At 45.0% G+C, this 14,902-nt stretch overlaps 2 protein-coding genes across 4 annotated transcripts in view; one reads left to right on the top strand and one right to left on the bottom strand.

The window, feature by feature from the left end:
* Window positions 1–5,436, top strand: part of LOC105031192 (voltage-dependent calcium channel gamma-2 subunit) — a 47,097-nt gene extending 41,661 nt beyond the window's left edge. The window contains exons 3-4 of the mRNA XM_010905479.5: window positions 2,106–2,246; window positions 3,046–5,436. Coding sequence (XP_010903781.1) covers window positions 2,106–2,246; window positions 3,046–3,590 — 686 coding nt within the window. The 3' untranslated portion in view covers window positions 3,591–5,436. The remainder of the gene's footprint in view (window positions 1–2,105; window positions 2,247–3,045) is intronic.
* Window positions 5,437–8,891: 3,455 nt separating this feature from the next.
* Window positions 8,892–14,856, bottom strand: ift27 (intraflagellar transport 27 homolog (Chlamydomonas)). Of its 3 annotated transcripts, none has more exons than XM_020049936.3 (7): window positions 14,788–14,856; window positions 12,800–12,879; window positions 11,187–11,246; window positions 10,363–10,422; window positions 9,805–9,922; window positions 9,571–9,680; window positions 8,892–9,175 (listed from the first exon to the last, which is right to left on the bottom strand). In XM_020049936.3, exons 2-7 carry the CDS (start codon window positions 12,842–12,844, stop codon window positions 9,077–9,079), a joined length of 492 nt encoding a protein of 163 aa, XP_019905495.1. In that variant the 5' UTR covers window positions 12,845–12,879; window positions 14,788–14,856; the 3' UTR covers window positions 8,892–9,076. The 3 variants fall into 3 exon arrangements, with proteins under 3 accessions (XP_019905495.1, XP_010903780.1, XP_019905494.1); XM_010905478.4 differs by lacking the exon at window positions 14,788–14,856 and adding an exon at window positions 13,161–13,321; XM_020049935.3 differs by lacking the exons at window positions 11,187–11,246; window positions 14,788–14,856 and adding an exon at window positions 13,161–13,321.
* Window positions 14,857–14,902: the final 46 nt, after the last annotated feature.

Below are 14,902 nucleotides of genomic sequence, written 5' to 3'. Positions count from 1 at the left end.
CATGGAGAGATAGAGATATAAAGAGAGTGAGAGTTGTAGAGAGAGAGAGAGAGATATGTAGATATACAGAGATAGAGAAATGGAGACATACAGATATATACACCGATCAGCCATAACATTACGACCACTGACAGGTGAAGTGAATAACACTGATAATCTCGTTATCATGGCACCTGTCAGTGGGCGGGATATATTAGGCAGCAAGTGAACATTCTGTCCTCAGTGATGTTGATGTGTTAGAAGCAGGACAAATGTGAAGCATAAGGATCTGAGTGACTTTGACAAGGGCCAAATTGTGATGGCTAGAAGACTGGATCAGAACATCTCCAAAACTTCAGCCCTTGTGGGGTGTTCCTGGTCTGCAGTGGTCAGTACTGCCTCTATAATAATCAAAAGTGGTCCAAGGAAGGAAAAGTGATGAACCGGCGACAGGGTCATGGGCAGCCAAGGCTCACTGATGCACGTGGGGAGTGAAGGCTGGCTCCTGTGGTCCGATCCAACAGACGAGCTACTGTAGCTCAAATTGCTGAAAAAGTTAATTCTGGTACTGATAGAAAGGTGTCAGAATGCACAGTGCATTGCAGTTTGTTGTGGAAAAATGGTTCAGGAATGGTTTGAGGAACACAACAATGAGTTCAAGGTGTTGACTTGGCCTCCAAATCAAATAAAGCATCTGTGGGATGTGCTGGACAAACAGGTCCGATCCATGGAGGCACCACCTCACAACTTACAGGACTTAAAGGATCTGCTGCCAATGTCTTGGTGCCAGATACCACAGCACACCTTCAGAGGTCTGGTGGAGTCCATGCCTCGATGGGTCAGGGCTGTTTGGCGGGAAAAGGGGGACCTACACAATATTAGGCAGGTTGATCAGTGTATATATAGAAACATACAGAGATATTAACACAGATGCAGGTATAGAGACAGATTACTGATGAAAGGAGACATTGCCTCTATAATAATGGAGAGATTGGGGGGAGGGATAAATAAGAAAAGGAAGGTGTGTGTATTTCTTTTCTCTTGTACTTTTACAGCACACAGACCAGCTGTTTCCATGTGCCCTGATCCAGCACGCTGTTTGGCATGGGAGTAGTTAAATCATTCTGGGATAATGTCTTCATTATAGGTTAATTTCTTTATTTTCATGCAGTATATTTGTAAGGGTCCAGAAGAAATAATAATAATTTCACAATTCAAATGTCTTTCTTTTTTGATACTGTGGATGTTCATTGCTCACTGTTAATTTGTGATGTTTTTTTTTCTGGCTTTTGGCAATGTTAAATATGCTTCCCTTGGCCAATAAAACCCCAATGAATTGAATTGAGTGCAATGGCAGAGAGGGACTGTGGAAGGGGGTGAATGGATGAAAAAGAGAGATGGCGGGAGAGATGGACGAGGGGAAAGAGCGAGGGGGAGGTGTGTGTGTGTGTGTGTGTGTGTGTGTGTATAGAGTCTGGGACATAGACAGACATCTGATTGAGAGATGGAGGGATGTGGGGAAAGAAGGAAGTGGGGAGAGAGTGAGGAGAACAATTGCAGGGGAGGAGAAGAAACCCACTGATGTATTGGTATGCTCCTTCTGTTAGCTGTATAACTCAAACAGTTGCTGAGTTAATTTCACGTTCAGCGTTTATTTGAAAGTATTTGTATATACACTGTTTTCACCATTTAGAAATCATACCGCGTTCTACATACTCCACCTCTTATGGGGCATCGAAAATACAGCTGGCTTGACAGGGGCTTCTGCTTAGTCAGGTGGGTTTTATATCATCATTTGTGCAGAGAGAAGAGACCTGTCAATGTCCAGTCTTGACTCCAGGCTTTGTGTTTGCCTTTGGTGTCCCCTATTGACGTCTGCCAACATGAGGACAAAAGAGGTGTAAACGACAAGTCGGGGAAGCCAAAATGAGCCTGAAAAATGTGAATCATATCCAATCATAGAGCGCTTGCCAAAAACACCTTACCCGTCCGTGCCGGCCCTTATAGCATAGTGCTGGGACAGATGATAGGGAGGCTATGTGTTTCATATTTCAAATCTGCTCATTTAGAAGAATCTCTATGTGAATACTCCTGTCTGACTGTGTATTTGTGTGTGTGTGTGTCAGGTGCGGTGCGGGCCTCCAGTATCTTCCCTATCATGAGTGTGATCTTGCTCTTCATGGGAGGCCTTTGTATAGCCGCCAGCGAGTTCTACAAGTCACGCCACAACATCATCCTCAGCGCCGGCATCCTGTTCGTCTCCGCAGGTAGGCGGTTGGGGGGTGGGGGGGGTGGGGAAGCAAGCAAACTGCCTCCGCGAGGCTGGAGGAAAAGTGTCCCTCTGAGTATGGAGAAAAGACAGGAAGGGGCGGAGCCTGGGACTGAGGACACAGGGAGGCGCGGGGGATCCTCTTCCTCTTCGCAGGAAGGTTAGGATGGAGGGATGGAAGAAAGGAGGTGAGGGAGGGAAAGAGAGAAGGAGGCCATGCCCTGTGCTGAGCCAGAAAACAAATTCTCCTTTTGGTTTAGACTCCATCTCTCCCTTCGCTCTCCCCTCTCCTGTTGCTAGGCTGAGGAGAACCCAGGAGGATTACTCTCTAAAAATAAGGTGTCCCTGACACAGTTTTGCTCTGATACAGCCCCATCATGCCCACACACACTTGTTTTACTGTACTCGTTAAGAATTTTGAAGACAAAATTATTTACTCCCTAACCCCTAATGCCAAATTAACCCTAAACCTGACCCCAAAAGCCAACTTAACCCTAAACCTGACCCCTAAAGCCAACTTAACCCTAAACCTTGCAACCCTAACTATAACGCCAACATTTAAACCTAAACATGCCTTGTGAGGACGGACAAGTGTCCCGACACGTTTGACTTGGTTTACTGTCCTTGTGAGGACGGACAAGTGTCCCGACACGTTTGACTTGGTTTACTGTCCTTGTGAGGACTTCCAGTAGAAACACACACAGAAAGGGGAGAGTGGAAGAGTGTCAAAATGATGACTATGGTCATATTGATGGTAACCATGTCTCTCCTCCCAATCCCTCCTCCCTCTCCTCCAGGCCTCAGCAACATCATTGGCATCATCGTCTACATATCAGCCAACGCCGGCGACCCGTCCAAGTCCGACTCCAAGAAGAACAGCTACTCCTACGGCTGGTCCTTCTACTTCGGCGCCCTCTCCTTCATCATGGCCGAGATGGTCGGCGTGCTCGCCGTGCACCTGTTCATCGACCGCCACCGGCAGCTCCGCGTCGGGGCGGCGGTCGGGGCCGCCGACTACCTCCAGGGCGCCGCCATCACGCGCATCCCGTCCTACCGCTACCGGTACCGCCGCCGCTCGCGCTCCAGCTCCCGTTCCACGGGGGACGCGTCCCGGGACACGTCCCCCGTGGGGCTGAAGGCGTTCGGGGCGCTGCCGTCCACGGAGCTGTCCATGTATACGTTGCCGCGGGACACGCTGAAAAACCAGACGGGCACGCCGACGGCAGCCTATAACTCCACCACGCTGGAACGGGACCACAACTTCCTCCAGGTCCACAACTGTATTCAGAAAGACCTGAAGGACACGGGCAACGCGGCCAACCGCCGAACCACACCTGTATGAGAGGGAGGGAGGGAGAGAGGGAGAGTGAGAGAGAGGGAGGTGGAGGAGAGAGGGAGGTGGGGAGACAGGACTCTGCAATGGAGGGATGGGGGAGGAACAGAGAAGGATGGATGGGGCGTAGCAAAACAAAACGGAGGAGCTCTGCATACATGCTGGATCGATCTGCTACGTCAGTGATGATGATGATGAGGATGATGATGATGATGATGATGATGATCATATGAGTTTCCGTGTTGAAAAAAAAGCGCAAAAAAAAAAAAAGTCTTACAAAAGAAGAAAAACAATGAAGATGCATGATTTTCCCATCTAGCGTTGTTTAAGGAGTTTGAAACATGTTTGTAACGTTAAGGGGCCAGATCGGGGCCGTGGAGGAACAAGGAACAAGGAGGAGGTGGGGGGGTACCCAGAGAAGGGGCTTAGGCAGTTTGGGAACCACTAGGCCAGGAGAGCAGGTTTAACATGAGTTTTTATGACTCTCTTTCTTGGTCTAAAGTGACTTCTCAAGGTGGCTTCTCAAGGTGCCCTCTTCCTCCCTCCCTACTTCACGCCACTCCCCCAACCCCAAATACCCCTCCCTACCCCCCTCCCTTTGCTCCTTCGTGACCCCCTGTCCCCCGTACCCCGCTCCCTCCCTGTAATTCATCCTTTAAGTGGTGTATCTATTTCATTTCATTCTTTTAAACACTACTACTGTGAACCGTTGCGGTTGAGCAAGGAGGAAAACCCGGCCGCAAAAAAAAAAGAAGAAATGGTCTAAGTTAATATACAGTACGTATTAATTATATATGAATATATGAAATCATGGAGACTTAGCTGGTGCAAAAGAATATACAACAAAAATGACAAACAAGGTGAAACTAAATCAAGTCGTCATGGAAACCGTGGCAGAGGAAGAAGAGCGAGTTGATTTGTTGGGACGACAGCAGCAACAGGAAGTGACATAAACAGAGCTTACAGGGAACTGTGGCATCAAGCTGACACACAGTCCGTTTAGTTAGTAATATTTAGACACATTCTGTTGTTTTTAAGAGATTCCTTCTGTAACCTTTCTGCTGACTCGGCCCCCTAGTCAGTGGCCATTTTTGTTTGGGGCCAAAGGTTAATATTGGTTGATGGCTTAGAGGTCAATTGGTGACATAACAGAGGCAGAGTCCAGGGAGGAGTCACAAGACAAACCACATCAATTATGGATACCGGAACAGTATCTGATGGGTTGACATCGGGCTACTTCCTCAAAGACAAAAGGACACTTTGAGATGGACACTTTGCCATGAAGAAACAGTGGGAGACAGTAGGAGGTGATGGTTAACTAGACAAAACTGAAACTAAGTGATTCACAATTTAAGAACTGTACATGCATGCTAATCAAATCATCCAAATTCTGCTTTTGAGAAATCAACCTAAGTTCTGAACAATGATTATTGCGGCAGCGCAAGGCAGGAAGTGACGACATTACTGTGATGTGTGCATTTCTCTTTTTTCCACGACGGGGGAGGGGCGGGGCTTCATTTTAAAAATGCTTTCAGGGGGGCGAAACAAATCAAAGGAACAAAAACTTTGACGAACGTAAAGCCATTTTTTTAAGAAGAAAATAACCTCTGATTTTTTTTTTCTGGGGGGTGTACATGTCTGTCATTTTCATTTTGAAATCTCACACAGCCTTATTTGTCTTTTTTTTCCTTTTTCTTTTTTTTTTTTCCAGATTTGCGTTGTGTCGTTTCAATGAAATAAAAAATGCTTAACGTCTTTTCAAGGTGCCAAAATTAATCGAATGGTCCTGATCTTGGATGCATCAAGTCCCAACGATGAATAAAATTGGAACCCCTTAGGGAACTAACTAACCGCTTGTTGATTGTTTTTATTTAATAATAATAAAAAGAAATGTATTGATGCAATAAAACGTATGTTGGCTTGTATGTTTGCTTCCAGATCCTAAATGTGGTACGATTTCACTGTGGACGATGTCACTGAACTCTCATCCTTTTCTTTTATTCTTCCCATCTATTTGTCAGTAAACACAGAGTGGCTGATCTTGTGTGTGTGATTGATGTCAATTCTGAAATCCATCCATCTGTGTCTCCTGTCTCTATGCTGTTGCATTCATAATGATGACAGAGTTCTAGTGGAATTTAGAACGTTGGCCTCTCGACGTTCCATCCACCCCAACTCTTCTCTTTATTCTCTCTACCCTCCCCCCCCCGCCCTGTCATGTTTCTCTGCAGTGTGCTCCTGTCCACTAGCTGGAAAGGGGAGAGGGGGGAGACAACTTCCAGTGTGGTCAAGCCATGCTGACCCACCACTGGTTTAAAGAATTTTCTCATGAGTACATCCTGTTTTTATCCGTGACCCCCGTTGGTGAAGGTGAGTGACCCCCGTTGGTGAAGGTGAGTGACCCCCGTTGGTGAAGGTGAGTAGTAGTCAACAGGCTCCAGTTAACTTTACCCACAGCAGGAACGATGTGCAGAGGAGCGAGGTTTGGGTGAGTCGACACAGCCAAATGGTGCTGCCTGCCTGTTAAGCATGCAGGTTTTGTGTGTGTGTGTGTGTGATTCCGTGTTCAGGTGTTGAGGAGGATGTGTGAGTTTGAATGTGTGTTCAGGTGTTGAGGGTGAAGTATGTGTTTGAATGTGTTCAGGTGTTGTGGCGAATTTGGGTGTTTGAGAGCGTTGGTGTGTTCAGGTGTTGAGGAAGAAGTATGTCTTTGTATGTGTTCAGGTGTGGAGGCGAATTTGTGTGTGGTTTAGAGTGTGTTTAGGTGTTGAGGTGAATTTGTGTGTTTTATAGGGTGTTAAGGTGTTGGGGTGGATGTGTGCGTTTTATAGGGTGTTGGGGTGGATGTGTGTGTTTTAGAGTGTATTTAGGTGTTGAGGTGAATTTGTGTGTTTTATAGGGTGTTAAGGTGTTGGGGTGGATGTGTGTGTTTTAGAGTGTATTTAGGTGTTGAGGTGGACGTGTGTGTTTTAGAGTATGTTCAGGTGTTGAGGCAGATGTGTGTGTGTTTGATAGTACAGGGTGTACCGGTTGGGTGTGTTGTGCCGTGAGAGAGAGTGTGTTATTGTATCCCCCACTGCCTGGTAGAACAGATGCTCTATCAACTGCTCCTCATAATGAGCTCCGTGGGTCACTGAGAGTTTGGGGCGATAGAACACACTGTGCCTCCCTCTAGAGAGAGAGAGGAGGAGGGGAAAGAGAGGCAAGGAGAGGGGGAGAGAGGGAGGGAGAAGAGGGAGAAGGTATGAGTTAAGAGATAACAGAGAAGGAAGGCATGAGTGAGAGAGACTACTGACTACTCGCCAGACAGGCAGACTATTCAACCGATAGACAGACTACTCTCCAGACATACAGACTACTCACCAGACAGACAGACTACTCACCAGACAGACAGACTACTCACCAGATAGGCAGACTATTCAACCGATAGACAGACTACTCATCAGACAGACAGCATCCGGATTTCCACGCTCTATATTGGTTCCATGTCATGTTAGATTGGTCCACTGTACAGCTGTCCAACCATGACCAAGCAAGCTGCTGTATCTTAACATTCTGCATCCCATCTTTCGCAGAATAACATTCCCTTCGCTGGGACAATTTTAAAGGTAATGTCCAGATAAGCCAATATATTTAGGGAAAATGGATCCCATATTAGCAGTTCTTACCTGAGAGTGTTTCAGTATAAGAGTGCTGATTCAGCAACCATTTTTAACTTTTTGATGATAACAATCTAGATTATGACTATAACTGATAAGATTAATGTCCTGGACTGAAACAAATACAACAGACAACTCATACACTTGAATCGGGACTCACGTTCTATTTCCACACATTTTCTCGTGTCCGCTAGGTGAAATCCAGACAGTGGAAAAACGTCCCAGAAGACTGTCTGGAAGAAGCTGTTTCTCTTACCCCCTCGTGTGGTCTGTCGTGGTACTGCAGCAGCTGAGCGCACGCGCGCGCACACTGCTGTAGGTTTGCGGCTGGGCTGAGGATAGGTTCAGAATACTAATGGCAGTCTGTGCGGTAGCTAGGTGCTGCAGTCTAGTACACTACACAAACACACATGCATACACACATTTCCATTCATGTTTAACATGTCCCTTCATGCAACAGCATTGGCTGCTCGTACTACTGGTGCAGTATTTGACTGTGATGGTTTGTCCTTTGATTGTGCCGTTTCTGCTGTTCTTCTATGGATAACTGTGATTGTACTAGGAGTGTTACAGAGTCATTCACACAGTCCCCAGAGACCATCATCCCAGACAGTGTCACACACTGATCACAGATGGGCTGGAGAGGGGGTGTGACACTCTCCCCTGTCTCTTTATGCCAGAGCTCTGTGGGGAGGAATTCCGCTGCAACCACTGTGTATATACATACACACACACACACACACACACACACACACACAGCAAGACCAGCCTTGGCACAATGCAATCAATCACCGCCATGCCATAATCGATATCCAACACACACACACACACACACAAAAGTTTATGAAGCAGAGACATTGATTTCGGCCCCAACTTAAACAACAGCTTGCCTGTCGACGTGCGTACCCGTCTGCCGACTCGCAGATAACAAAACAACCGGCGTAACATCAGGCATCCAGTCCGTTCGTGGCAGCAACCCCTCAACGCCTCATACAACCACGGTGTTCCAAATGCCCCACTATTCCCTATCTGGCTCACTACTTCACCAGCGCCGCGGTCCTATGTGCCGCCCCGCAGAGGTGATAAGAGCACAACTTGGAACTGAACCGGCATTAACGCGTTGGTTGTCTTTTATGATTGCATGGCTAGCTACAGACAGGCCACATTTACTTTATTTATTACGATGAATCCATGAAACCCTCATATGAAAAGGAGCCACTGAAAACAAAACAGTTTGATAAGAACGACCCCTGAACTGCACGTAATTAGAGTTCACCTTTTGCCCTTTGCGGTAGTTCAGGAAAGAAGTACACGCGGCGTTGATTTCAATGTGTGGCGTAAGAGGAGATACCGTTAACATAAATTAGTTCCGAGGTGCGCAGAGGTGCTAGTTGAATAGTGGTTGTGTATGGTGTGTGTGTGTGTGTGTGTGTTAAAAATGAAGCTGACCCAGATACAATGAGAGGTCGGTCGTGAACAGTAGTTACCGCAATAAATGGGTTTGGAAATGATTCGGACGGTGTGGGGCCTCCAGAGAGGAAAGGATGGAGTTTAATGGACTGGGGAGGCAGTTGGAGTAAGAGAGGGATGGAGAGGTCCCTCAAATGGTGACAAACTCTAGTGACTGAAACACTGTACAAAAAAACAACTATTTATTCAAGGTCAGATTATAAATGTGTACATAATTTTTTTTTTTATATATATCACCATTCTCCAGCATCTGACAGACAACATAAAGAATGTAAAAGGTAATTATCGTAGTATGTAAGCTGAATTTATGATCTTGTTGTAGAACGCTGAGGCTTTTTGTAGAACGTTGAGCCTTGTTGTAGAACGTTAGGTAAGGTTCTGTATCGTCTGAAGTCTGTCTTGGTAGGAAGCATGAAATGCCTGGGCTAGAGTCAGGAAAGGCGCTTCACAGTTCTCCATCTCCTTCTGCAAAAAACACATCAACAAACATGATGAGAAGGTGGGCTGTGTTTGGACATTAACACAATCAAAGGGTAGGCTGTGTTTGGACATTAACACAATGAAAGGGTAGGCTGTGTTTGGACTTTAACACAATGAAAGGGTAGGCTGTGTTTGGACATTAACACAATGAAAGGGTAGGCTGTGTTTGGACTTTAACACAATGAAAGGGTAGGCTGTGTTTGGACATTAACACAATGAAAGGTTAGGCTGTGTTTGGACTTTAACACAATGAAAGGGTAGGCTGTGTTTGGACATAAACACAATTAAAAGGGTAGGCTGTGTTTGGACATAAACACAATGAAAGGGTAGGCTATGTTTGGACTTGTGTGGTCTGTTGAGCTGGTCTGTTGTGCACTCACAGTGGATGTCTCGCAGTACTCCAGCCCCTGGCTTTGGGCCCACTCCAGGGCCACAGAGGTCTCCACTTCCCTCCGTGAGGACAGGTCTGACTTGTTACCCACCAACACACCTGAGCATCGCATGCACACACACACGGACACGAAAACACATGCACAATCAACGAGAACTATGATCGAGTGCTTCCAGACACAGGCTCTGAGCCAAGATATGTGCCCAGTTTGGGTGTGTGGTACCTGGGATGTGACTGTCCGGGCAGTGGGCCCTGACCCTCTCCAGCCAGCGGCCACAGCTAGTAAAGGACGGCTCACTGCTCACATCAAACACCAGACACAGCACCGATGGCTGGCCCCACTGCCCAAAAGAAAGAGAAAGAGGAATAAATAGTGATTCCTTAATAGCAGGGGTCAGCAATCAGCAAGGGGTTACTATTGACAAGGAATTCAGCTTAATTTGTTTAATTTAGAAAAATGACAACAACTGAATCTAGTTGTCAAAAACTGGTTGTATTCTTGCAGCATTAAACACTATCAATTACAGCTGACCTAAAATGAATCCATTCTAGTTGCCTCATACTCAATCTAATCCAGATTATAATCCTGATCTAATCCAGCTAATTCAAACTGGATCTTTTCTAGGTGCCATGAACTGGATCTACTTCACCTGACTTAAACTGGATATATTTACCAGACTTCAACTGGATCAATTTTACCTGACATAACCTGGTTCCTTTCCGTTAGATTTTTCCATATATATTTGCTAAGACTGTAAGGAGGTAGGACAGGGAGCCTCACCAACTTTTCACATGCTTCAACAAAGGTTTCCCTCCCAGCAGAGTCAAAGATGTACAGCTCCTGAGAGAGAGCGAGAGAGATACAGAGTGTAAGAGCGCGATAAAACGCTATAAAGGACATAAAAAAAAAACAACATAGGAATTCCCAATTACAGAACAGGAGCTCTATAAAACTTCATGTCCTCAAAAAAAGAATGCCGACCTGATTCGACGACGTCTGGGAAGCCAGAATATGCATCGGAGTGTTACTTTTGCAGGTACATGGTTCCCGGTATGCATTGCGCACAACACAGGCACCGGTCCACTGTTCACTAAACACGCCTGGTTTCACAGCTGACACCGGACGCATTATCATGCCATTGACTTGACCCGAACAGCTAGCGTGACAAAAAGGGATGAAGACACGGAGCCAAGCGCGTCACACAGGCGCTCTGTGTTCTCCTTACAGGACGATACGCCCCTCACAGGTTCTTTTGGGAGGTTCTCCCTTGAAAGGGAGGGATGACGTTGAACACAAGCGTCCCACTGTTAATAAGCGCATGGTTCTTTTTCAATACAGAAGTATGAAGTTGTTCCCGAATTGGTAAAATCGGGGGAAAGTGAAAAAAAATCGAGCCAACGGGAACTCATATGTATATCTACAAAGCGCACATTACCTCAGATTCTACACCTGGTTACTAAGTTTCCCTGATTTAGACCTCAGTCGCGTAGGGCCTCAGGTCTAAGTCAGCCCCTGGTTAGAGGGGAACAATGAAACGCCAGTCGGAATGGGGCCCAGGTGAGATTACGAGGGCTTCATCATTTAACAAGGTACTGTTTACTCACCACACTGTCTCTGGTCTCTGGGATGCTTATTGACTTCACCAGCAGCTCCACACCAGCTGTCTGGACAGAGCACCACAAATGGCCTGCATGAAATACATCTGACTGATCAGCCCAGAGTCCAGCCGTCGCAAAAGTCAGCACGCCAGACCCTTTACGAAACCATCTGAACGCTTGGTGCCGCATTTCATTCAGGTTAGTCTCTATGTCAAACACTCCCCGTTGTGTTTTCCTATGAAAGCTCTACAGGTGTAAGACCTTAATTCAATCCAGTTTTCCAGAGCAGGACAACAACAGCGCAAGGACATCCAAACTGTTTTGTGTATTATAATTAATGGACAATTTTTTAAAGTTGTCAAGTCTTTAAAGACGGAATTACACTGTTCATGGTTTTACATGTCGTGCCCTGTGATCCTAAACAGAACAGAAACTTAATTTGATCAGACGACAAGTGATCAATTCAAGATCTCCCACAACAGGGTGATCGCAGTAAGACCCTCCACCTGTAAACAAGGCCAATGGCCTTTTTTTTCATCATCTGAACCAATCTGTGAGGGTGCCCCCCAAATGACCCCCTATTCCCTAAACTGCACACTAGTTTTAAATAACATAAGGGGTAGGTGCATTTGGACCGATCCCAGCACTGCCCGCTGCTCTACTAATCTGAACCCGAGACACATAGAATGACTGAGTTACACACGTAAGACTGCAGCACATCTGACACACACACACACACACACAAACAAAAATGCACTCCTCTTCAGCACTATTCTGACCAGCCTAATATGGACAAGGGGTAATGAGCTGGTGCAAAGCATCATGGGAAAGCTCTCTCTGTCAGGGGAATGTCAATGAGAGTCCGTACGGAATACATAATAGTATTGTGTATGTGTGTGTGTGTGTGTGTGTGTATGTGTATGAGGGAGGGAGCCTGTCCAACATAAAACGCGGGGCAGACAAGAAGGTGGGTAGACTAACTGGCCGGCTGACATTTGGGAGAAAGAAAATGTGAGGAGAATGGAATGGAAGACGGCTCAAACACCGCTACCTGCCTGCAACCTTCAGACAGGCACTGGAAACCGTTAGTTGGTGTGTGGTTTACATCCACATTATGTGTGTGCGTGTGTGTATTGTGTTATAACAATGCTGCCCAACGTAATATCATGCAGTTTACTCTGACCTGTCACAACACACAACCCCCCCACACACACACATTGTACATTTTGTGGCCAGCTTGTTAAGCACCAATGGCTTCCCTTAGCCCAACTGTATTATTGACATTTCTGTCACCTCTATCAACCCACAGTCCTGCTGACACAGCTACACACGCACACACTCACACACACTCTCCATCTTCAGTAACCCTGATGAACTTGGTGCTCTGCAAAGGATTACAGGACCCAAAGAATAGCACGCATTACAAAACACGTGTTTTATGTGAAGTTGGCAATCCAGTCAACACAGTACATTGTAAAATGTGGTAATCCCCTGTTACCAAGCCAATGACTGTCCTGGATATGTGAGTAAAGGGGCGGTAAAAACCACAAAACAAATCTGGGGAAACTGCTAGAGTGAGGTCAGGTGTGGGTGTGTGGGGGTTTCGGTTGTTTTCTCACCATACTGTAGTTCTTCTGGAAGTGCGCGCCATCACTCCGGAACATATGACAGAGGGCACTTTTCCCCACCGCTGGGTCCCCTGGAGAGGGAAGGGAGAGGGGTAAACACGGAGAGAGATAGCAGGTTTGTTCAATGCTTACCCAGCTCAAAAACGGCCAGGATGTAGATTTGTTATAACAGTATGCAGAATTCGAGCAACTTTGCATACTGTTGTAAAACTGTCAACTCCCTAGCTTGTTATCAGCGAATTGTACTGTAACGTTCTGTCCAACGCAGTGACATGCTACTTTAAACGTCTAACGTTAACGTGAGCTAACTAATTGATTAAGCGTTTGCTATTCCAAATCAACTAAAGCTCACCAACAAGAAGGCACCTGGCTCTTAATTTCACCATGTTAGGTTGCAAAATAATATTTAAATATATTGGGTAAAAGTCCGAAACGAACTCCTTCCAATAGCTGTTTTGTTGGTTTACACTCCGGAACCTTCCTTCCGCCACAGCAACATGGACACGACGCGTTTCCTAGCAACCTGAGGAGAGACGCTCTCACTGGTCCAACTAACGAGCGCGAGTCACTATCTGCTCTGTCATTGGTCAGCTTGAGCCAACGTAAATGCGTTGACGTAAACCTGAGCCAAACATGACTGTTCAAAGCGGGTCACAGCCGCTAGATGGAAGTGTTTTCTATGAATACTTGTGAATTATTTTTGCAATATCATAATAATAAAAGGTCAATGTTTAGAGACAGAAATAGGCAAACATTCCTCAGGTCATGTGCGTATACAAATAGGACTATTCAAAATATTAGGTATTGTTCCGTTTTTTCTTACATTGGACACTTGAAAATAAATTTCAGGAAGCAAGTTAGAATTGTTTACATTTTAGTCAGCAGACACTCTAATACAGCTACTTACAGTAAGTGGATTAATTTTAACATTGATGAGCCAACCACACAAACTAGTACATGATCCCTATTAAGTGATGTTTTTCCAAAATGCCATATTTTGGACAGTAACAGGTTCTTTTTTTTTTAAGATTTCAGTTGGTTTTTCAATTGAATTGTTCACATTATAGGTCACATTAAAGGTGGAAAAAGTTCATGATTTATCTTTGTCTCATTCTTTTACATCACAAGAATCTGCAATTTTTAACAGGGGTGTGTTGACGTTTTGTATCCACTGTATTAATCTTCTGTTTGTTCAATTCCAAAATTGTAAAAAAGAAAAGAAAAAGTAATTCCCGTACCTCACAGCCCAACCGCTATCTTCCCTTCCCTCATCTCGCGATTTACAAATTAAGAATTGATTTTATTATTATTATTGGCTAAAAGGGAATGTCATTTTGTAAAGTGTTTACTCAAGGTTAAATGAAAATGCTATTTAACTGAAGGGAGAGCCATCCATTTTAATTTCAGAGATCCGACTTTCTCCAGGTAGGCCTATCAAACAATTATTTTTTAAGAACGTACACTAACAAATAACTCAAATAAGATATAAAAGTTGAATAAAAAAAGTAAAAATGGTCCAACATCAAAGTCAGATTTACTCAAAAACAAGCTTCGATGAAACTATTATTCACCACAACTACAAGAAAGCTCAAACAACCATAAACAGCCTAATAACAAAAAGCAGTGACCCAAATGTATACTGTATTGAACAAAGAGAGAAGCAGTTCAAATGTCAAAACGGACATTGGCGTACATTGTAACGTGGACAAAGAGATGTTGTGGCTCTATCAAAACTATAAATAGCGTTATACACACTTTGTAAATTAAATGCTGAGCATATGAGGTAGGCTATAGATGTCTATAGCCTATGATTTAGTGCTAAAATTACAAACAAATCAATGCTCTCACAGCCAATGAGAACACTAGCCTACTTAAAACCAGCATTTTACCATAACGATATTACGAAATCGTTTGTCCTCTCCATTAGCATGCGAATAGAAGCAATTGGAATATAGGCTATATTAATGTTAACTGCTTACATTTTGGTTGTGTTTTACAAAATAATAGGTCCTCCTCTCCTCAAATCACATTACCCTCTTCCCTTTCTGTCCTGGCTATGACAAACGCGCTCGACACGACTTTCCAAATAGCGCT

Source organism: Esox lucius, chromosome 9 (assembly GCF_011004845.1).
Source record: "Esox lucius isolate fEsoLuc1 chromosome 9, fEsoLuc1.pri, whole genome shotgun sequence".
NCBI lineage: Eukaryota > Metazoa > Chordata > Actinopteri > Esociformes > Esocidae > Esox > Esox lucius.
Note: the sequence above shows the minus strand (reverse complement) of the source record. Positions and strands in the feature narration are given on the sequence as shown.

Coding starts and splice junctions, on each gene's coding strand:
- ift27 (XM_010905478.4), bottom strand. CDS start 13,194: ATGGTGAAATTAAGAGCCAGGTGCCTTCTTGTTG. Junction 10,423..11,186: donor CAGAGACCAGAGACAGTGTG/GTGAGTAAACAG, acceptor GCTCTCTCTCAG/GAGCTGTACATCTTTGACTC. Junction 9,681..9,804: donor CCCGGACAGTCACATCCCAG/GTACCACACACC, acceptor TGCGATGCTCAG/GTGTGTTGGTGGGTAACAAG.